Consider the following 24,780-nt stretch of genomic DNA (forward strand, 5'->3'; position numbering starts at 1 on the left):
TGCATCAATTAACTTTCCAAGTACCATTGGTTGTAATTGTCTCTAAAGCATTCCAATGGATAGAAGTCCAAGTAAAGAAAATAAATCCAAGACCACTTTCAAATATATTTTTCATCATTAACCTTGTCTAACTGAGTAACTATGTGACTTTTATAGCCCCTGAGTACAAAGTCCGGCTTAAAACTCATGCTACACAGGACTGATGAATAGCAGCTGGGTTTGAGGCACACAGTTCTGAGTTACTATCTAGCAAGCCCTTCACCTTTGGTAAATGCACACTGATTTCATTTTCAGACCAAGAGAATAAATTCAGCAAAAAGACATATTCCCTCCACAACTCCCAATCCTTTCATGAATTGTGGGAGCCTACAGAATCTGGGCCTCGTACTGATCTACCACTAGTTGGGTGAATGATAACGAACATGAAGAAACACCACCTTAAAGTTACTCTCCAAGCACATGCCAACCAATACAACCCACTGTTCCCACAGGAAGACCAAAGACAAATGAAAATAATAAAACTAGAAAACACATCCCCCAAAAGAGGAAAAACATTTCATCTAATTGTACTGTGAATCCCTGGAGCAAAGTGAATCAGTAGAGACAATACCTGACTGCAGCCACCCCATGGCCTATTTCGTGAATAATGCCACTGATCAGAATCACAGTGAAAAAATATACCAGTTGGCTCGCAGGTAGGTTAACACCAGGCACCTGTAGATATTATAAAGAAGTAGTAAATATATTGTTCCAAAGTCAAATGGTCTGTAAAGTCTTATATAGCACTGGGTTGCTGTGGGGACGATTCAGCAATATTCAGTGTCTGTGCCTTGACCTACAATGAACATCAACCACCATTAGTTCATTGGACACACAAGGGACTACAGATGCTCAGACAGCATCTGAAAGCAAACGGATAGTCGATGTTTTGGGTCGAGACTCTGCATCAGAACCCTGCTGCAGACAACTAACAAATCTCTTCTGATTTGACTGCTACATGGAGAAAATGCATGTGGGTCAAGTATCTGGCAACTCGGGTGAAAGTCAAGGCATCCGCTTCTTAAAACTGCTTCACTTTTTCAGATGAGTGTTGTAAATAACTCGAGCACACCAACTGCTAAACAGCAAAATCCTTTTATCATCTTGCGACCAAGGGAACATTTAAGGGAAAACAGATTTCAACCAAACTGGCTCAAAACCCCTTTCTTACAATTTCCTTTTATAGATTTTTCTCTTGTTCAGTAACTCTCCATGATCTCTGCTTGGTTACATAGAGGAAGGAGGCAGATAAAGAGAATGATTAAAAACACACTCAACCCTAACTGCATAAGGATCAATTTCTTCAAGGGCTTATAGATTTTTGATAGATTTGGTGGTGTTGCAGCAAGCATATGTAGTCAATCATTAACCCTCTTGCAACCATATGGATCATATTCTTCCACACTAGTATCTTAAGAAATGGTGTTTTACACCTTTGTTCTTTAGTGGTATCGCAGACACGTGGCTCTTCTGTCATCCCTCACCCATTCGAAGAGATGGGAACAATGCACAAAGCTTTCAGCTGATCCTCCATCGTCAGTCTACCTCTGTTCATACTCCCTTTATGGTCATCGTTCATTTCAGGCACAGAGCTGTCACGTCATATTAGGCAGAGTGGTCATACTGACAGACAAGTTGAGTTCTGCAAAACAATCTCGGCCATACATATCAAATGAAATTATCAGAAGTACATATACTGAATTTGATGCGGCCTCATTCTCAGATGAAGGCATAGGCCCAATGATGAGAAATAAAACAATTAAGGTGTACAAGAACATGGAAAAAGCACAAGTTTATAGAGGTAATAATATACTGATAGGCACGGTAACAAGATTGTATCACAAACAATTCAGTCCTCTAATACAGACAGACAGCTCTGCCCTTTAAAGCTACAACACTTCCTGAGTAAACTCTTCTTTTCTAACCTCTTCATTGTCATATTCTCATCTTTTCATTCCTACATTATGCTTTCACTGATGAGTGGAGACAACCAGTCATGTGGCTTTCTAGTTGTTCTTGCACCACAACTCATCCCTCTTCCAAGCTCCAACTGAAGGACACCCAAATAACTCAAAGCTTCTCACTTGAGTTCTCTGTCTCATTCAAACGTGGTTCCTACACTGTTCCAACCAAGCCATGGGACCAGGGACAAGGAATTCAACAATCTCCGGTGCTTAGTCATACAGAACAGAAATAGGTACTTCTACCCATCATGTCTGTACTGCCCAATGTACCTGCCTTAGTTAACCCATTCAGCTGCATCAGCTTTATGCATTCAAGTGCTTGTTGAGATGCTTTGTAAATTAATCATCTGAGGCTGACTTGATTAATTGTCTTGGACCAGAAACATTGACTATTTCTTCCTTGATCAAGACTTTGAGGGTTTTTTTGGGCATTTTGTATTTTCGTTCTGCTCCCCCCAACCCCAACAATGATAGTCATTCTACATCCCCCAGGCTTGGGTCACTTACCACAACTTGCAGTATGCGTTTGTTCTCAGCTACTGTCCCGTCAGCTGACATCACCGCCAATGTCTGTGCCAGGGTTTTCGTTAGAAGTATTATTGAGATAAACATGAAGACCACTCCAAATCCCATCCCAAGACTGAACCTAGAGATCAAGAAACACTCAGTGACCCAGTGCATCTTTCAGTGATGGGCAAGGCACAATAAGTGAAGTAAATGACTGCATCCCTCTCAGAACACATTCCTGAAGGGTATTAGGTTTTCAGGTTTATTAAGTAAGCAAAAAGCCCATACGACTTCTATGATAGGATCTTGAGGAACACCAGAGGTTAATTTTGAGGAGATGAAAGGAGAAATCATGCCTGATATTTTACTAGCTACAACACGATAGTTAAGAATGTGTAAAGAGTTTGCTGTCCCATACTGCTGGACAACAACAATGGGACTTGGAAGGAGAAGTCAAGGGGAGTTTATTGTTGTGTACATAAGTACAGTGAGATACAGGTACAATGAAAAACTTGCAGCAGCATCACAAGCACATAGGTTCAGACCACACACAGAACATAAATTATTCAATATTTATATATGACGCCAAATTCAAAACTCTAGTGCAAAGAAAATTATTCAAGCATATTGTTGTGCTGAGGTTTTTGAAAACATTAAGGTCCCTGTACCTTTGCCAATATGTTAACTAATAGAGTACTAAATTTTCTGATCTTCTCCTTATGTATGTAGCACCCTCAATCTGCTTCCTAGACAGCAGTCAGAATATAAATTATACAAGATAGTGACGAGAAAACTATACTCTGCAGTGCAAGCAAAATCACAATCAGAGACAATTCCATAGTAATGCAAGAGGTAAACACAGTGGATTCTGGTTAACTGGTCCATCATTTGATCAGCCGTTTATTTGGGACAACTCTTAAAGAACAAAATCTAATCGAGAAAATAGCTGGGATTTGCTTCATTTATTTGGGACCACAGACTGTTGGCGAACAGTTTCTAACTGGCGTCAGTTCTGTGCACTTGTGTGGCTATTAGACACTATACCATGTTTAGAGCAAACAGTTTTCAAATAGCATCACTTACATGTTTTTGTGTTATGCTATACATTTGGGTCAATGGCCAATGATTCAAAAAGCAGTGATTTTTGTTTATTTTGATTTTGACTAAAAAATTTCAGAACCTCACCATGAAACTTCAGCTAAATGGGGCAGCTGTTCAATTGGGCCAAAATGTATTGGTACCGATGTGTCCCAATTAACCGGAATATTGTGTGTGTGTCTCTGTGTGTTTGTGTTTGCGTGTGCACGCACGTGTGTGTGTGTGTGTGTGTGTGTGTGTGTGTGTGTGTGTGTGTGTGTGTGTGTGTGTCTGTCTGTGTGTGTGTGTGTGTGTGTGTGTGTGTGTGTATGACACATTCGGACCAGTACACTTTGGCCCAATTAAGCAGCTGCCCCAAACAGCTAGTTTCATGGAAATAGTTAAAAAGGCATGAAGGAGACAAACTGAGAAACAAATCATGTATTTAAATGAAATGCAAAATAAATTAGAATACTACCAATAGTATTACAGTACTATAAAATTGTGCTTTAATTTCTAATAGTAATCAACAGAGGGGTTAATCCACAAAATCAATACAGACACCTAGTGCCTTCATGCAACACTATGATTGCATCCTCCAAATTTTCATTTACACTGTAACATCTGAGATGACTGTTGATACCTTTAAATTCTTCGTAGATCCTAACCTGTTGAAGTAGGTGAGATCATTTCATTTTCACTTGTGGCCTTTTCTGGCATCTCTAAGCTTGCAGACTTGAAACCGCAGTGAGCAAAACTATTTGGAATTGTCTTCCTGTTTACTACTCACTAACTATCTGTGACAAAATTCACTATTTTTTGAACACAAACACATACAACTGACACTACTTAAAACTGTTCACTCTAAGCACAGTGTAGCAGCTAACAGCCACACAAGGGCGTGCAACTGACACTAGTTAGAATCTGTTCGGCAACAATCTGCAGCCCCAATTAACCAGCATAGTGACCCAGATAAATGAAGACAATACAGGATATTTTCTCAATGTGTTTTTGTTCTTTAAGAATTGTTCCAAATAAGTGACTGCCCTGATTAAGCGATGGCCCAATTAACCAGGATCCAGAATGAATGCAAGAGAAACTACCCTCAGTGGTTGTTTTTCCATCTTCCTGCTTGCCGTGGATTTCTGTAACACCACTGCTCTCAGTCTTTACTCCAGTATAACTTCATACAATTAACACATTCGGCTCACACTTGAAATTTAACAGAGAAGTCGCAGATCAGTACTGATGAGCTGAATTTTCCACAAAAAAACAATCCAGCCAGCCTTAATTTCAAAAGAAACCTTATACAGGTGTCCCCCACTTTTCGAACATTCACTTTACAAAACCTCGCTGTTAGGAAAGACCTACATTAGTTACCTGCTGTCGCTAACAGAAGGTGTTTTCACTGTTACGAAGGCAGCGCGCAATAAAAGGCAGCGTGCAACCCGAGCAGCCAAGCTCCTCCCCCGGAACGGCATTCTAGCCGACATTGCTTAAACACGTGCCTGTGAGTATTTGTGCTTTATGTCGATTTATTTTGAGCATCTGTTTGCAAGATGAGTTCTAAGGTATCGGAAAAGCCTAAAAGAGCTTGGAAGGGTGTTACACTTAGCGTAAAACTAGACGCAATTAAGCATTTCAATCGTGGTGAACGAAGTAAGGACAAAGTGAGTTTGGCTTGTGGAAGTTGACGGAGATGATGTTGAAGAGGTTTTGGCATCCCGTGACAAAGAACTGATAGATGAAGAGCTGATGCAATTGGAAGAGGAAAGGATAACAATCGAAACCGAATGCAGTAGTGAATGGACCGAAAGTGAAGTCGTTCAGGAACTGAACATGAAGCAACTGCATGAGATGACAGAAAAATGCGCGAGGCTAAGCAGTCAAGCATACTGTCGTTTTTCAAGCCTTCCACATCAGCCACAGCAGACGACGAACCTCAGCCTTCGACATCGAGGCAGGCAGACATAGAAGATGATGACCTGCCTGCCCTGATGGAAACAGACGATGATGAGATGACACCCCAGTGTCCCACCACCCCAACCCCTGGCCGTGGACCGATACATTGCAGCGGTAGCCGGGACACACCCAACACATCTTTAAGAAAAAAGCCAAAATAAACAAGCTAATTAATTAGGTGCCGCCCGGCATGTAATTGTCGGCCCAGATCAGAGGTGATTGCCGATTGTGTCGCCTCTATCTGGGCTGACATTTACGTGCCGGGCGGCACCTAATTAATTAGCTTGTTTATTTCGGTTTTTTTCTTAAAGATGTGCTGGGTGCGTCCTGGCCACCGCTGGACCACTGCATTCTCCACGGATTGGTATCAGCTCGTTGCCTGGAGGGTGGGGGCCACTGCACCAAACCAACCTGCGATGACTCAGCCGAACACACTATCATCAGTGTGCTCGGTGCTGTCTTCCTGATTCCGGTAAGTGATACTACACTGTACATACATTATTTCTACTTTATATAGGCTGTGTATTTTTATGTGTTATTTGGTATGATTTGGCAGCTTCATAGCTTAAAGGTTACTGGAGAGAGTGTTTCTGCCGAGAGTGCTTGTGTGAGATTTTCGCTACGGAGAACAGTGCAGCAATGATTGTAGAGAAGTATTTCTACTTTATAGAGGCTGTGTATTTATCATATCATTCCTGCTTTTACTATATGTTACTGTTATTTTAGGTTTTATGTGTTATTTGGCATGATTTAGTATGTTATTTTTTGGATCTGCGAACGCTCACAAATTTTTCCCATATAAATAAATGGTAATTGCTTCTTCCCTTTACGACATTCCGGCTTACGAACCGTTTTATAGGAACACTCTACCTTCGGATGGCGGGGGAAACCTGTAACTCAACTTACCACAAGTACAGGAACTGAGGTTTCCATCGTCCCATCTTTAAAAAGAAGCGATTGAAGAAAGTTGACTGCCAACGTATGTGAAAAGGGGCAATGCTGATTCCAAGTTTTGTCAGGCATTCTTCGTACCACACCTTGAGACTAGGTGACGACTGCAGAATCAGAAGACTGGCATCAGTTTTATTGAGTCATACAGACAGAAACAGACCCTCCACACATTTAGTCTACGCCCACTTACACTGAACCCATTTTATTCTCCACACAAGCTCTCCCCAGATTCTACCACTCACTGACAGATTAGGAGCGGAAGATGACAGTCAAGTTGCGACAGGCTGGGGAGATGGTACTGTGGAGCTAGGATTCAGTAGCAGGTAGATGATGGGATGGTGAGAGAGAGGGGGAGAGGCGGGAGGGAGGGAGAGAAGGGGATGGGGAGAAAGGCTCTCTCAGTTCTGGTGTATGATTTCAACCAGATATGTCACAATTCCTTTTCCCCTGCTGATGCTGCTGAACCCACTGAGTTCTCCAGCAGATTGCTGTCCAAGAACAGGCAGGTCTGTCTGAGTATCAACATTCCCCAATCTCTCACCGATAAAAAATACGCAGCACACCTCAAGTTTCTAATGAAGTGGACAAACTCATATATTTCCACTATGTACTCCATCTGCCATATGTTACCAGTCACTGTTAGTCTTTACCATTTGAAGCTTCTGCATTCTCCTCACCCCTCAAACTCACTTTTAGTTTTATGTGATCAGCAAATGTTATACTTGATCCTCTTCCATATACAGTACATAGTGAATCAGAATCAGCTTTATTATCACCTGCATGTGTCATGAAATTTGTTAACTTAGCAGCAGCAGTTCAATGCAATATATAATCGAGAAGAAAAAAATAAACAAATAAATAAATTGCAGTGTACGTATATTGAATAAATTAAAAATCGTGCAGAAAAACAGAAATATATATTAAAAAAGTGAGGTAGTATTTACAGGTTCAATGTCCATTTAGGAGTTTGATGGCAGAGGGGAAAAAACTTCCTGAATCGCTGAGTGTATGCCTTCAGGCTTCTGTACCTCCTACCTGATGGTAACAGTGAGAAAGGGCATACCCTGGGTACTGGAGGTCCTTAATAATGGTCGCTGCCTTTCTGAGACACCGCTCCTTGAAGATGTCCTGGGTGCTTTATAGGTTAGTACCCAAGATATAACGGACTAAATTTACAACCCTCTGCAGCTTCTTTCAGTCCTGTGCAGTAGCCCACTATCCACCACCCCCATACCAGACAGTGATGCAGCCTGTCAGAATGCTCTCCATAGAAGAGCTTTTGAGTGTATTTGTTGACATGACAAATCTTATCAAATTCCTAACTAAGTATAGTTGATGTCTTCTTTATAAATGCATCAATCTGTTGGGATCAGGTTAGGTCCTCAGAGATCTTGACACCCAGGAACTTGAAGCTGCTCACTCTCTCCACTTCTGATCCCTCTCTGAGGATTGGTATGTGTTCCTTTGTCTTACCCTTCCTGAAGTCCACAATCAGATCTTTCATCTTACTGAAGTTGAATGCTAGGTTGTTGCTGCGATACCACTCCGCTAGTTGGTTTATCTCGCTCCTGTACGCCCTCTCGTCCCTATCTGAGATTCTACTAACAATGGTTGTATCGTCAGCAAATTTATAGGTAGTATTTGAGCTGTGCCGAGCCACACAGTCATGGGTATAGAGAGAGTAGAGCCATGGTTTAAGCATACACCCCTGAGGTGTACCAGTGTTGATCGTCAGCGAGGAGGAGATGTTATCACCAATCTCCACAGATTGTGGTCTTCCAGTTAGGAAATCGAGGTTCCAATTGCAGAGAGAGGTACAGAGGCCCAGGTTCTGTAACTTCTCAATAAGGATTGTGAGAATGATGGTATTAAATGCTCAGCTACAGTCAATAAACAGCATCATGTTTCAGGCAATGTCAGCCAGAGGAGACAGACACCTCCGCCACAGGTGGTTGACAGAAACCCAGCTCCCGCCTCTCCTTCCTTACAAGCACAATTCTTCAACTTAATTTTTCAGTGTTTGTGTTGTCCAGGTGGTCTAAGGCCGTATGAAGAGCCATTGAATTTGCATCTGCCGTTGACCTACTGTGGCGATAGGCAAATTGTAATGGGTCCAAGTCCTTGCTGAGATGGTGGTTCAGTCTAGTCATGACCAACCTCTCAAAGCATTTCATTACTGTAGATGTGAGTGCTACAGTAGGGAACAGTAGAGATAAAAGACCAATCCCCATTAGGCACAGCCTGGCAAAAATCATTTTGTTATCTCTGTTAACCAGCTCTCAATCCATGCCATCAACCTCTGATGTGGGACTTCTGTAAATCCAAATTAACCAGATTCAGATACACCATCAAAAAACCCAATGGAGTATTCAAACACGAGTCTTCTTCATTAATTCATACTGTTCAATCCAATTACTCTTTTCCAAGTGTCTTGCTATCAATAGGTGCAGATGCTGGAACCTGCTGATGGAACGAAGCAGGTTAGGCTGCAACAATGCAGGGAAGTGCACAGTCGATACATTGGGTTGGGACACTTCATCTTGCTATCAATCTGTTATTGTTGATTCCTGTGGTTTCCCAACTATTAGGTAACTCCAATGCTAGAAAGTTGTTATTCCCCATTTTCTCCCTGCTCTTTCCTTTAATAGTACAATCATATTTGCCCCCCTCCGATTCACAGGAACAATCCCAGAATCTATAGAGCTTTGGAAGTTGATAATCTGAGCATTCACTATTTTCAAAGTCACCTTTAACAACTCTGGGATATACAGCATTGTGCAAAAGTCTCAGGCACATATCCATAGTCAAGATTCCAAAGACCTTTGCACAGTACTGTCGTAATTTTAAGTATTCCACTACACCGCTGCCACAATAAAAAACAAATTTCATGATAAACCTGATTCTGATATGGGTCTCTTTTGCGGACTGAGAGTGGGAAAGGGACAGGGAGACAGGACTCATGGTTCGGAAAAGGGGAAGGGAGCAGGAACTATCAGAGACATTCAATGATCAATAAACCAATTGTTTAGAATCAAATGATCTTGCCTGTGTCTCAGGGCAGGGTGCGTCTGCATCTGCACCACCTCCTGCCCCGGCACTCTTCTCCACCAGCAGTCTCACACCCCTCCCGTAGTGCTCCACCCTCACCATTCCCAACATTCCTTGGTCCCACCAGATTTACAAACTCGTTCTTGCTCCACGTTAACAAATACAGTACTGTACAAAAGTCCTAGCCACCCGACCAATAGGTACATGACTAAGACTTTGCACAGTACTGTAGTCATTGGAAATTACCAATAACTTCTTCAGTGGTAATTCTACAATTGGCTCTCCTGTATGTCAGGGAGGATTTCTGTGCCTTCTTTAATAAACACTCACATTTCTCTGCCATTTTCTTATCTCCCATTATAAGCTCTCCTGTTCCTGCTTTAAGGGTACAAAGTTGCCCTTGCTAATCTTTTCCTTTTCACCTACATTGAAAGTTCTTACCCTGTTTTCATGCTTCTCACAAGTCAACTCATATGCTACTTTGCTCCCTTTATCAACTTCTTATTTGTAAAACTTTGGTCAGGCCGCACTTGGAGCATTGTGAGCAGGTTCGGGACCCTTATCTCAGAAAACATGAGCTGGCATTGGAGAGGGTCCAGAGGAGGTTCACAAGGATGATTCTGGGTATGAAAAGGTTAATGTATGAGGAGCATTTGATGGCTCTGGGAGTCTGGAAGAATGACGGGGATCTCATTTAAGCCTATCAAATATTGAAAAGCCTAGATAGAGTGGATGTGGAGAGGACGTTTCCTACAGTGGGGGAGGCACAGTCTCAGAATAGAGGGACGTCCATTTAGAACGGAGGAATTTCTTTCGCCACAGGGTAGAGAATCAGCGGAGTTCATTGCCACAGACAGTTGTGGAGGCCAAGTCACTGGGTGTATTTAAAGCAAAGATTGATAGGTTCTTGATCAGTAAAGGTGTCAAAGGTTGGTGAGGGCAAGACTGAATGGCTTGGCAGGTAAACGGCAGGGAACTGGCGTAGGGGGCAGGGGTTCAGACTTAGGGATCATTGGGATCTCTTCTGGTGAAGGTATGACCTGTACAAAAGGGACAGATTTCACCTCAACCCAAGGGGGTCCAATATCCTTATGAGCAAGTTGGTTAGAGTTGTTCAGGAGGGGTTGAGTATGGCGTGAGTCGGTGCGTGTGAGTGTGGCTCCCGTTTTTTTATTGAAAATCTACCTGTTTATCTTTGCTGTATGTTCGAGATAACTGAATATTTACCATTGTGAACAACGCGGGACATAGCTGGACATTTAAATGGCAAGTAGAATGTACCTTCGAAGTAAAACTGGGGAAAAAGATAGTGAAGCCTCGAGCAAGAAGGCTGATGTTACAGTAATGGCGCCGTTTCACGCTGCTGGACCTGGACCTGCGCTACCTGATGACTGGGAGAGGCTTCGTTTAGTACTTATTACTGACATGATGCAAGCGGTGCATTCTGCCCTAAAAAGAGAACTTGAAGATGCTTTATCACCAGTGACTGCTACCATGGAACAAATTATGTCTTCTTACGAGTCGCATGACGAACGCATTCGTGGGGTTGAAGACGGCCTGAATGATTACAGTGACCGACTGGTAAGCGCCGAAGCCGCCAATGCAGCATTGCAGAGCGAAAACGCATTTCTGAAGGGAAAGCTTGATGACCTCGAAAATCGGTCGCGGAGATCCAATTTGAGAGTGGTCGGCATTCCTGAAAATTTGGAAGGTTCGGACCCTGTTAAATTTATGACCCAGTTTTTTGACGAAGTGCTGGGGACAAATTTTTTCCCAAGGCCTCTCGTACTTTTGCGTGCTCACCAAGTCGGACGTAAACCATCCGGTGTCTCTGGAGCCAAGCAAACGAGACCAAGAACGTTCCTGGTTTGCTTTCACTCCTTTCAAGATAAGCAACGCATCATCAATAGATGGAAACTGGAGCTGTATTTCCACGGACACCGTGTGTTTTTTTATGAAGATTTCAGTGCGGAGCTGGGGAGAAAACGAGCAGCTTTCAAGGAGGTGAAATCCCTGCTTTACGGGAAAGGGGTCAGGTTTGGCCTCTTGTATCCTGCCCAGGTCCGGATCATGCATGAAGGTAAAAAGCATTATTTCCATACACCAGAGGCCGCCAAAGAGTTTCACCATTCGCGCTGGGGAGAAGAAGAACGAGAAGAACAATGACTTTTTTTAGGTTATTCATGTAGCATGGAAGGGACCTCATGCTGAGGCAAACTGTTAATTTTCACAATCCACTTCTTTGTTCATTTTTTCCAGTTTAATTTGTGGAATGCGATCGGGTCAAACTGCTATGCTGCTGAAACTGATTAACAAAAACTTTCAACCAGCAAAATGTAAATATTTGGGATTTGTATCTCGGGCGTTTAAGTTGCCTAGTGTTTTTTTTTGTTTTTAATGCTTAGCTTGACCTGGGTCATCTTTAGCCTATATGTTATATTAAAGGTAGTATAAGTGATAGGATAAATGTTAAGGAGGGGAGCCGCCCTAGATTAGATTGAAAGTTGGGCTGCATGGGGAACGCCTTGGAAGTTTTTTGTTGGGTACTGCCTGCGATCATCCTCAATTGGGGAGGTAGATCTAGGTTTCGGGAGTTAATTGGGTTTTTTTGTTGTTTGTGAAAAGAGGCGGGGGGAGTGTTTTGGGGGATTACCATGGCAGTTTATTCTTTTGTATGTTATGGATTGATCAGACTTTCTTTTCATTGTGCGTTATTGTGTGCAACTTATGCCCTCGCACTGTTTTGGATTGTAGGCCCTGTGTGTCTTTTGATATGGTTCACGTGAGTGCTGCTGCTGGAGGCCACCCTGTGAGGTTTATTTCTTGGAATGTAAAGGGGCTCAATGGTCCGGTTAAAAGAGCTAAAGTTTTCTCTCATCTGAAACAATTAAAAGCAGATATACTATTTCTACAAGAGACACATTTAAGAGTGGAAGACCATAATAGACTTTGTAAAGCATGGATTAGTCAGGTTTTTCATTCCAGATTTAATAGTAGGTCCAGGGAGGTGGCAATATTAATCACCAAAAGAATGCAGTTCACACCATCTGATGTAATCAGTGACCCTAATGGTCGCTTTATTATAGACTCTGGCTCTCTCTTTCAGATATCTGTTATTTTGGTAAATGTTTATGCCCCTAACTGGGACGATGTCCAATTTGCAAATAAGGTTTTGTCTTTAATACCTATCCTGAATACACATAAGCTAATCTTTTCCGGAGATTTGAACTGTGTTGTTGACCCACTGCTTGATGGGTCTTGCCCTAGGGGAACATTTTCTGGTATGGCAAAGGCCTTCTTGATGTTTATGCAACAAATGGTGATATGGATCCTTCGAGATTTTTGAATCCATCAATTAGGCAATTCTCTTTCTTTTCTCATGTTCACCACTCCTATTCCAGGCTAGACTATTTCTTTATAGATCACTCCTTGATACCAATGATTAGACAAATTGAATACACTGCTATAGTTATATCTGATCACTTGCCCGTGAAACTGGACCTATGTTTTCCTTTAAACGTTAGAGAACAGCCTCTGTGGAGACTTAACCCCCTTTTGCTTTCTAATGAGAAATGTTGTAGTTATATATCGGCTAACATTGACCATTCTTCGAGACTAACAAAACTGAGTCGGTATCGTACTCTTTACTTTGGGAAACTTTAAAAGCTTTCTTGGGGGGTCAAATAATATCTTATATTTCACATGCCAATAAAGAGCATAGCAAGGAAATGAAAGTGTTATTGCAATCTATTTTGGACCTGGATAGAAAATACTCTGAGGCACCCACTGCGGAATTATATAAAAGCCGGGTTGATTTGCAAGCGAAGTTTAATCTTCTATCTACAAACCTACCAGAACAATTAATTCTTAAGACACGTGGCCTCTATAATGAATATGGTAACAAGGCGAGCCGGCTTATGGCTCATCAGTTGAAGCGTCAAGCTGCATCACAACTTATTCCCCAGATAAGAGACCAAAACTTGACAAGCAATCCAAAAGAGATTAATAACATCTTTGCCACTTTTTATTCCTCTCTGTATGCCTCAGAGTTCCCCTCAGATAAAACAAATATGGAACGTTTTTTAGATAATTTGGAAATACCAACTCTTGAACCAGAGGAGGTGGAGAACCTAGATCAGGCTCTTGGGCAGGAAGAGATTAATAATGCCATTATGGCTATGCAGAGTGGTAAGTCCCCAGGTCCTGATGGTTATCCAATAGAATTTTATAAGAAATTTAAGGATAAGCTCATACCAGTCCTTCTAGAAGTGTTTCAGGAATCTTTGGAGAATGGCTCCTTACCCCCTTCTCTTTCACAGGCAGCTATTTCACTACATCTTAAAAAGGACAAGGACATCTCACTTTTGAATGTAGATGTGAAAATTTTGGCTAAAGTGCTTGCATGCCGTTTAGAACGTCCCCTTCCCAAGCTAATTTCAGACGATCAAACAGGCTTTATTAAAAATCACCATTCTTTTTTTAATATCCATCAACTGGCTGATGTGGTTTATTCATCCAGTGATTCTCCAAGTCCAGAGGTTGTTATCTCCTTGGACGCGGAGAAGGCGTTTGATAGAGTGGAGTGAGTATACCTGTTTAGTGTTTTGGAGAAATTTGGATTTGGCAGAATATTTGTAGCTTGGGTTAGGCTATTATACCACTCGCCTTTAGCATGTACACAGACAAATTATTTTCGATCTATTTCCCATTAACACATGGCACTCGCCAAGGCTGCCCACTGTCCCCTCTTCTTTTTGCAATTGCAATTGAGCCTCTTTCTATTGCACTTAAGTCAACTACATTATTTCAAGGTGTTAGAAGAGGGGACATGGAACACTGTGTTTCCCTATATGCTGATGACCTCTTACTTCATGTCAGCGACCCTGTAGGTAGTAGTCCTGATATTGTGTCATTATTAGGTCAATTTGGAGCCTTCTCTGGCTATAAACTGAACTTTCAAAAAAGCAAATGCTTTCCCATTAATAACTTGGCCCTACAGATCCAACAGGAATCTTTGCCTTTTCCTTTATCTCAAGATGGTTTTGTATACCTAGGAATACATATTACTCACTCTTTTACATCTCTGTTTGAAGCTAACTACAGGCCTCAGGTTAGCCAAATGAAGGCTGATTTCGAGAGATGGCGCAGTTTACCCCTTACTATAGCTGGGAGAATTCAATCAGTGAAAATGACTATATTTCCTAGATTTCTTTATTTGTTTCAGTGTTTGCCAGTTTTCTTATCTAAGTTATTTTTTAAATCAGTCGACCAAGCTATAACCTCCTTTATTTGGGAAAATAAGGTCCCAAGGGTTAATAAGCACACTCTCCAAAGAGGTCATGACATAGATGGAATGGGTCTTCCCAGCTTTATTCATTATTACTTGGCATTGAACATTCAAAAAGTATTATTTTGGCTTCACCGGCCACATATAATCTGGTGCCTGTTTGAGTCACGGTCTTGCCACGCCTCACCTCTCCCAGCTTTGGTGTATTCTTCCTTACCATTGAAATCCTCTCAATTCACACCTAACCCGGTCGTGCTTTCTACCCTCAAAATTTTTAATCAATTTCACTGCAACCATAAGTTCATATCAGCTTCAGTTTTGGGCCCCATTCATAAAAAACATTTATTTCCTCCCTCCACATTCGATTCAGCTTTCAGACAATGGGGTTTGAACGGTCTTACACGCATTAAGAATTTGTACACTGATAACATATTTGATAGTTTTGATAACCTGTGCAGTAAGTATGGCCTTCCACATAATCATTTTTTAAAATACCTGCAGATTCGCCACTTGGTCAAGGAAAAATTTCCCCCTTTTCCTGATCTACCACCTGCTATGTTATGGGAAAAACTCACTCTTAGCTTTAACAATAAAGGGCTGATTTCTGAACTATACTCTCAGCTGATGTCTTTGGGAGTTCAAGATCTAAACAAAACTCAGAGTAGGTGGGAGGATGACCTCGGTATGGATCTGGCGGAGGAATATTGGGCAAAAGTATTGAATAGGGTTCATTTCTCATCATCATGTGCTAGACTGGGGCTCATACAATTTAAAGTTTTACACAGGGTACATTTAAGTAAAGCCAGACTGGCAGACATATACCCTGGGGCAGACGCTGACTGTGACAGGTGTTCCTTCTCTCCGGCTGGTTTAGTACATGCATTTTGGTCATGCCCTCAGCTTGATAACTATTGGACACTGGTTTTAAAAATTATCAGTGAGGTTTTGGGGGTGACATTGAGACCTTGCTCGCTTATAGCTGTATTTGGTGTGGCAGATGATGATTTGGGTTTAAATGCAAGCCAGTCGAATATCATTGCATTTACATCGCTATTGGCCCGTAGGAGAATTCTGCTGGTTTGGAAATCTGCCACTCCCCCAACGGCTGCTGCTTGATTCGAAGATGTAATGTTTTTTCTGAAATTAGAAAAGATTAAATTTACTTTGGGGGGGGCCTGTGAAAAGGTTCTATTCGAAATGGGGACCTTTCTTATCATATTTTGGGAGTCTTAAGGAATTACCTACTAGTTGAGGGCATTTGATTGTACTCGGAAAGTTGCCTCTCATTTAACATGCTTATAATTTACCTCACAGGGTGGTTGATGAATTGTAAATATGAGTGTATTTTGGATCATCTGACATGTTGCAGATGTGTGTGAGCCATCGTCTTGAAGTAGTGTGGGGGTATGGTTGTGAAATGTCCGTGCTTGTATCTGTGAATTGTTGTGTTGTAAATATATTAGCTGCCATGATATGTTCGGGGAGGGCGGGTGGGGGAGGTTTGTTTGGGGGTATGATATAAAAGCAAAATGGAGGAAAATGTAATCCATTATATATTCTGTATTGTGTCATTCCTTCAATAAAAATAAAGAGTTGTTCAGGAGGGTTTAAGCTAATTTGGCAGGAGGATGGGAACAGGAGTGATAGTGCTGAGGATGAGGTAGTTGGTTTACAAACAGAGGCAATCTGTAATCAAACTCCTAACATGGAGAGGCTGATGATAGGGCAAAATTGCAGTCAACAAGATGAGCTGCAATGTAAAAGGTGAACAAAATCGAAAAGGGTGAATACAGGACTGAAGGTGTTGTATTTGAATACACTCAGTATACAGAATAAGGGAGATGAACTTGCAGCACAGTTGTAGATTGGCATGTATGGGAGTTATATACAGACCCTCAAACAATAGTAAGGATGTGGCCTGGAAATTACAACAGGAGATAAAAAAGAGCATGCCAAGAAGGAAGCAGAGAGGCTACAGAAGGAGAATGGGCAAAGAAGTGGCAGACGGATGGAGTGTCACGAAGTGTATGGTCACACAGTTTGGTAGAAGAAATAAGAGGGTAGATAGACTTATTTTCTAAATGGAGAGAAAACTCAAAAATCTGAGGCACAAAGGGACTTCGAAGTCCTTGTGCAGGTTAATTTGGAGGTTGAATCTGTGGTGAGGAAGGCAAATGCAATGTTAGCAATCAATTCAAGAGGACTAGAACACAAAAGTAAGGATGTAATGCTGAGGCTTTATAGAGCACTGGTGAGGCCTCACTTTGGGTACTGAGAGCAAGTTTGGGCCCCTCATCATAGAAAGGATGTGCTGACACTGGAGAGGTTCACGAAAATAATTCTAGGATTGAATGGCTTGTTATATGAAGAGCATTTGATGGTCTGGGTCTGTATTCACTGGAATTCAGAAGGATGTGTGGTGGCCTAAATGAAACCTAGCGAAAGCTGAAAGGCCTTGATAGAGTGGATGTGGAGAGGATGTATCCTGTGGCTGGAGTTTAGGACCAGAGGGCACAGCCTCAGAATAGAGCAACGTCCTTTTAGAATAGAGATGAGGAGAGGAATTTCTTTAGCCAAAGATGGGTGAATCAGTGGAATTTGTTGCCACAGGTTGCTGTGGAGGCCAAGTCTTTGTGTGTATTTAAGGCAGAGGTTGATATCTGCAACACACACAAACAATGCTGGTGAACGCAGCAGGCCAGGCAGCATCTATAGGAAGAGGTACAGTCGACATCTCGGCCTGAAACGTCAACTGTACCTCTTTTCCTATAGATGCTGCCTGGCCTGCTGCGTTCACCAGCATTGTTTGTGTGTGTTTGAATTTCCAGCATCTACAGATTTCCTCGTGTTTGAGAGGTTGATACATTCTTGACTGGTCAGGGCATGAAGGGATACAGGGAGAAGGCAGGAGGTTGGGGCTGACAGGAAAAATGGATCAGCCATGAAGAAATGGCAGAGTAGACTCGATGGGCCGAATGGCCTAATTCTGTATCTTATGGTCACGGGGTGAATGCAGGAGTATGGGTTGAGAAGATAGCACAGTTGCAAGAAAAAGTTTGTGAACCTCTTGCAATTACCTGTTTTTCTGCATTACTCATAGAACGTGGTCTGATCTTCATCTAAGTCACAATAATAGACAAACACAATCTGCCTAAACTAATAACACAAAAACGACTGTATTAAGTATTAAACAATCAATATTAAGTACACCATTTAAACATCACATCCAAAGTTCAAAAAAGTATGTGAACCTCTGGGGTAATGCCTTCTACAAAAGCTATTTGGTGTCAGGTGTTTCTATCAATGAAATGAGATTGGATGTGTGGGTTGCAGAGGTGCCCTGCGCTATATTAAAAAAAAGACATAAGAAGTCAGGTTACTGACAGAGCCTGCTCTTCTCAAGAGAGATCCGTTTATGTGCAAAACAACTTTCAGAAGCCCTTAGAATTGTAAAGATGCGTGAAGCTAGAAAAGGCTACAAAAGCATTTCTATAGACCCGAGTGTTCATCAGTGCACAGTATGAGAAACTGTCTACAAATGGATGAAATTCAGTAATTTATATTAACCTCGTTACCCACATTCCAATCAATTCCTCCCAGATTCTAACCCTCATATACACACTAGGGACAATTTACAGCGTCTAGTTATCCGACCAATCTGAATGGCTATGGGATATGGGAGAAACCCACTGCAATGATAGGGAGAACATACCAACTCCATACAGACATCATCAGAGGTTGGTATTGAGCTGAGGCAGCACCTCTACCTGCTCAGCCGCTGTGCCACGGGGAATGACTTGTTTTGCCCAGTCTGCGTGTGGATGAAAGACCACCAAGGTCACACTAGGGGCCGGTCATAGCGTCATACAGCAAGAAAACAGGCTCTTCGGCCCAAAAACGCCCGCGATCCCATTGAGCTCCTCGCTTAGTGCGGAAGGATGGTGGGATGGAGCCTGGGGGTGAGGTCAATGCAGTTGGTACACGAGATTCTGAGTGGGTGGGGATAAGAGGGCGGGGAGTCTGAGCGGTGTTTTTCACGGAGGGAACAGGTACGGGAGAGTGATGGATGCGGGACAGCAGAAAAGGGGAGAGACACAGATGGGGCTGCAACCCTGCCATGCCCGTGGTGACTGAGACAGGATTCGCGTCTACCCGCCTCACCTTAAACGCCGAGTCGGCGAGACACAGCACGCACCAAAAACCCACCGGGCCCAAAACCGCCGCTGCCGGCACCATCACACCGGAAATGGCCAGACAAATAGGAGGTGACGTCACCCCAACGGCGGCCATCATTGCGTCCGGACGGCCATGTTGGTAAAGTGGAAGCTGCCCAAGGCGGTGGCCATATTGGTAAGGGAAATCTAATGGTTTTATACAGATGTAAATTTATACTTAAAATACTATGAAAATGCATTGGACCCAGAAAGTCCGTGCGGGCCCCTCGCAGAACGATCTTAACCCACCTTATCAATAACCCGCACGGTTTTGGGAGGAGAGGGGAAGTCGGAGCATGCAGGGAAATATCGACGGCCACAGGGACAGGACGGGACTCCGGACGGTGGCTGAGACCGGGATGAACCCGACCCAGATCAGCAGCAAGGCCGCAGTTATCCCCCATCTCTCATTGGCATTGCCCCTGAGAAGGTGAGAGCCAGATATCCCCTTGATCTGCTGCAGGAGTTCCCACGGTGCAGGGAAGACAGTTCCAGGGTGGAGCCTCAGTGAAGATGAAAGTCTGGATGATTTGTGACTTCAAAGTAAATTTATTAATAAGGTACTATGTGTCACCATACACTGCTTGGGATTCGTTCACAAGAACATAAATAAATAAATATAATTTATGAAAAACTATACATAGATAAGCAAATAACCAATGTACAAAAGACAAATTGTGCAAGTAAAAAATAAATAATTCTGAACACATGAATTGTAGGGTCCTCCTTTGAAGTGAGTCTGTCGATAGTAGACTCAGTTCAAAGTTGAGGTGGTGTAGTTTTGCACGCTGGTTCAGGAATGTTGGGCATTATCTGTTCCTGAACCTGGTGGTGTGGGACCCAAGGCTCCTGGCAGATGGTAGAAGTGAGAAGAGAGCATAGCCTGGAAGGTGGGGGCCTTGATGATGGATGCTGCTTTCTTGTGGAAGCTCCCTGTAAAGGTGCTTATGGTTGGGAAGGCTTTGCCTGTGATGCCTCCACCACCTTGTGTGGATTTTTTCTGTTCCGGAGCACTGGTGTTTCCATACCAGGTTGTGATGCACACAGTCTGGATTCTCTCTGCTGTGTACCTGTATTGGTTTGCCACAGTTTTAGATGACATGCCCAATCTATGCAAGCTGCCATGCCATGCCTTCTTTGTGATGGGACTTGTATGCTGATCCCAGGACAGATCCTCAGATATGGTAATGCCAAGGAATTTAAAGTTACTGACCCTCTCCACCTCCGATCCCCCGAGGGCAGGCTCATGGACCTCCAACTTCTTCCTGCTGTGGCCAATAATTAGCTCTTTGATTTTGCTGACATTGAGTGAGAGATTGTTGCTGTGGCACCATTTTAACCAGTCTTTCAATCTCCCTCCTATATGCCAATTCATCACTTTTGATTTGGCCAACAATGGTGGTGTCAGAGGAGACTGTGTATGCAGCAGGGTTCTCTGCACCTATTCTCCTTGTCCCTTGGATATAGAGATTATGGGTTTCGGAGTTCCTGAGTGAATCCCCTCCAGTGTATAGTGCAGGAAATGAATGATATAGGTGGCGAACAGGCCCTAGTCGAGAAGACTGCTTTACCCTGACGAAGCAAGAACTGCTTCTATATCTTTGAAGTTCTACTCACCCAGTCAGATATTATAGTGAGGCCACTGCCTCACAGCACCAGAGACCCAGGTACAAAGTTGATCGTGGGTGCACATACAGTTATCATAAAAATATTCACCCATATTACTCACTCTTTAATTGTGTTTTATTAGATTATATTGAATATACACATTTCCAAGCAAAAATAAATCTCTGATTATTTAACTCATCAATAAGGTATGATTAATTAACCAACAATCATTCAGGCTTATTTTGCTTCACAAGAAATACTGCTTCACTCATAGCTCTGTTCCTTGAAATAAACTATTTAAATTAGTCCACCCATCAGGAAATAATTTGGGGTCAGTATCTTTCTGAAAGTATCAGACAGTTCTTTGCAGGTTAGGTGCCAGTGCCAGTGGCAGGTTGAGGAGGATTCAGGTGACACTGGAAAGCCCAGTTTCACTTGACACTTGTCTGCCACAGAGCACTTGCTGTAGGTCCTACGACCATCAGTATTAGGGAGAAATTAGGTTGAAGAATTCTGTTCACAAGGCAGGAGAGGCGAGAGCTGGGTTACTGTCAACCACCTGTGGCGGAGGTGTCTGTCTCCTCTGGCTGGCATTGCCTGAAGCTCTGGGGCTGTCTTAGCACAAAGGGATTTGGAGCCATAAACAATCTACTGGAGGAACTCAGTGGGTCAGGCAACATCTGTGGAGGTAAAAGAGTAGTCAATTGTTTAAGATTGAAACCCGGTATTAGGACTACTGGTATAAAGAGGTAGGGGTGGGGGGGGGGGGGGTGGTAAGTAATAGGTGGAACCAGGTGAGAAAGGGGACGATGGGAAGATGCAGTCAGCTGTCAGGGAAGGAGGGAGGGAGACAGCGGGTGATGGTTGATGGGCAGAGACAAAGCAGCACAGAGATAAAGGCACATTGTTACACCACTCGGTCTCCTGTCCTCTTGGTCCCGCTATCTGGAGAAAGCTGCCGGCCTAATTAAAGATCCTTCTCACCCTAATCATTTTGTCTTCTCTCCTCTTCTGTCATGCAGAAGATAGAACAGCTTGAGAACACATACCATTCTCTGCCATTGTTATAAAACTCTCGCAAGCCTCAAACCATATGCACAAAATCTTGACCTTTAAATCTGCCTCATCACAGCTATAAAACCATAAGACATAGGAGTGGAGTTAGGCCATTCGGCCAATCAAGCCTGCTCCACCATTCCATCACGGCTGAACATCCTCTACACGTCCAATCTATGTAGCCCTTTCAATATTCGTTTCAATGAGATCCCCCCCTCATTCTTCTAAAATTCAGTCAGTACAGGCCCAGAGCCAAACACTCCTCCTACAGGAACCTCCTCTGAACCCTCTCCAATGCCAGCACATTTTTTCTTAGATAGGAGTCCCATCACTGCTCACAATACTGCGAGTGAGACCTCAGCAATACACCCTTGCTTATTCACTCGAGCCCTCTCGAAATGAATGCTCACATGGCATTTGCCTTCCTTACTACCGACTCAACCTGCAAGATAACCTTTTGGGAATCCTGCACTGGGACTCCCAAGTCTCTGCACCAATGATTTCTGAATTACATCCCCATTTAGAAAATAGCCTACACATTTATTACTTTATCAAAGTGCATAATCATACACATTCCTACACTACATTCCACCTGGCACTTCTTTGCCATTCTCCTAATACAAGTTCGTCTGCAGTCTCCCTGCTTCTTTCAATGTCATCCACCCCTCCACCTATCTTTGGATCGTTCACAAACAACTACAAAGCCATCAATACTGTCATCTAAATCATTGACATATAATGTGAAAAGAAGAGGTTCCAGCAACAACCTACTACTAGTCACCAGCAGCCATCCAGAAAAAGGCTCCTTTTATTCTCTCTCTTTGCCTCCTCCCAGTCCGCCATTCTTCTGTCCATGCTAGTATTTTTCCTGAACTATCATGGGCTCTTGTTTAGACCGTAAGAGATAGGAGCAGAATTCTGCTATTCAGCTCATCGAGTTGCTCCACCATTTCATCACGGCTGATCCATCTTCCTCTCAACCCCGTAACCTTTCACACCCTGATTAATCAAGAATCTATCCGCCTCCACCTCAAATACACCTAATGACTTGGCCTCCACAGCCACCTGTGGCAATGAATTGCACAGATTCCCCTGGCGAAAGGAACTCGTCGTCATCTCCATTTTAAATGGACATCCCTCTATACCGAAGATGTGCCCTCTGGCCCCAGGCTCCCCCATCATTCTCTCCACATCCGCTTTATCCAGGCTTTTCAACATTTGATAGGTTTCAGGGGCTCCCCCTCACTCTTCCAAATTCCAATAAGTACAGGCGCAGCAGAGTCATCAAACGCTCCTCTTACGGTAACCCATTCATTCATGCAATCACTCTGGTGAACTTCCTCTGAGCCCTCTCCAACGTCAGCACATCTTTTCTAAGACCCACTCACAATACTCCAAGTGAGACCTCATCAGTGCTTCATAAAGTCTCAACATTACATCTTGCTTTTATATTCGAGTGCTCTTGAAATGAAGGCAAACATCGCATTTCCTTCCTCACCACTGACTCAACCTGCAAGTTAACCTTTAGGGAATCCAGCCTCATGTGCGGCACTTGTCAAAGGCCTTCTGAAAATTTAACATCTACTGTCCCTCCTTTGTCTAATTTGTCTGTTATTTCCTCAAAGAATTCCAAACAGATTTGTCAGGTAAGATTTCAAGTTAAGGAAACCATGCTGACTTTGGCCTATTTTATCGTATGCCTCCAAGTACCCTGAAACCTCATCCTTAATAATGAACTCCAACATCATCTCAACCACTGAAGTCAGGTTAACTGGCCTGTAATTTCCTGTTTTTGGCTCCCTCCCTTCCTGAAGAATAGAGTGACATTTCCAATTTTCCAGTCCTCTGGAACTCTTTCAGAATCTAGTGATTCTTGAAAGATCAGTACTAATGCTTCCACAATCTCTTCAGCTACTCTTTCAGAATCCTTGGGTGTAGTCCATCTGGTCCAGGTGAAATACATATTCCTTAATATCTTTCATCTATCCAAGCACCTTCTTTTTAAAAACAGCAATTACTCACAATTCTGTCCCAACCCTCCCGAATTTCTGGCATACTGCTGGTGTTTTCTACAGAGAAGACTGACACAACACAGTTATTGAGTTTGTCTGCCATTTCCTCGTCCCCCATTACTATCTCTCCAGCATCATTTTCCAGCAGTCATGATTGTCTTTTTATATATTTGAAAAAAATTTTGGTATCCTCTTTTATATTATTTTGGCTTGCTTATCTTAATATTTCATCTTTTCTCTCCCTATCGTATTTATGGTTGCCTTCTGTTGGTTTTTCAAAGCTCCCCAATCCTCTAACTCCCCATTAGTTTTTACTATGTTGTAAATATATAGCTTACCCTTTTGCTTTAATGCCTTCTTTGACTTCCCTTGTTAGCCACGGTTATGCCATCCTATCTTTAGAATACTTTTTCTTCTTTGGGATGCATCTATCCTGCACCTTCCGAATTTCTCCCAGAAACTCCAGACATAGCTGCTTTGCCATCATCCCTGCTAGTGTCCCCTTACAATCAACTATGGCCAGCTCCTTTCTCAAGCCTCTGTAGTTACCTTTGCTCCACCCCAATACCGATCCCTTGACTTTAGCTTCTCCCTCTCAAATTGTAGGATGAATTCTATCATATTATGATCACTGTCTCCTAAGGGTTCCTTTAGCTCCCTAATCAAATGTGGTTCATTGCACAACACACATCCAGATTTGCCTTTCCCCTAGTGGGCTCATTCACAAGCTGCTCTAAAACGCCATCTCGTAGTCATTATACAAATTCCCTCTCTCGGGATTCAGCTCCAACCTGCTTTTCCCAATCTACCTGCATTGGAAATCCCCCATTGTCCTTTTCACCTGTCTTTGAACCTTATTTGTCTTTGTGCATCGCACTTGCTGCAAATGTAATAGTATTTTCAATTCTTTTACTGTCCTTTTGTACTAACTCGATGTGCTTATGTGTGGATAGCACATAAACAAATGCTTTTCACCCTATCTTGGTACATGTGATAATAAAGTAATTATGCCCAACCATCATCTCTCCCTTATCTAGTGCCACTCACCACCTTTC

General features: G+C 42.8%; 2 protein-coding genes across 3 annotated transcripts in view; both read right to left on the bottom strand.

Annotated features, from left to right (window-relative positions):
• mbtps2 (membrane-bound transcription factor peptidase, site 2) overlaps positions 1–19,076 on the bottom strand; it is a 59,530-nt gene extending 40,454 nt beyond the window's left edge. The window contains exons 1-5 of one of the 2 annotated variants that reach the window (XM_072260894.1): positions 18,997–19,073; positions 11,067–11,683; positions 6,456–6,604; positions 2,511–2,649; positions 611–714 (exon numbers count right to left, since the gene is read on the bottom strand). In XM_072260894.1, the coding sequence (XP_072116995.1) occupies positions 611–714; positions 2,511–2,649; positions 6,456–6,604; positions 11,067–11,678 (1,004 nt within the window). In that variant the 5' untranslated portion in view covers positions 11,679–11,683; positions 18,997–19,073. Of the gene's footprint in view, positions 1–610; positions 715–2,510; positions 2,650–6,455; positions 6,605–11,066; positions 11,684–18,996 lie in introns of both variants that reach the window. The other variant, XM_072260896.1, reaches the window with a different exon arrangement.
• A 1,698-nt stretch (positions 19,077–20,774) lies between these two features.
• Positions 20,775–24,780, bottom strand: part of LOC140199213 (MICOS complex subunit MIC26-like) — a 38,210-nt gene continuing 34,204 nt past the window's right edge. The window contains exon 9 of the mRNA XM_072260897.1: positions 20,775–21,337. The gene's annotated coding sequence lies outside the window, so the exon portion shown is untranslated. The remainder of the gene's footprint in view (positions 21,338–24,780) is intronic.

The sequence above is a fragment of the Mobula birostris genome, chromosome 6 (genome assembly GCF_030028105.1).
Source record: "Mobula birostris isolate sMobBir1 chromosome 6, sMobBir1.hap1, whole genome shotgun sequence".
Lineage (NCBI taxonomy): Eukaryota > Metazoa > Chordata > Chondrichthyes > Myliobatiformes > Myliobatidae > Mobula > Mobula birostris.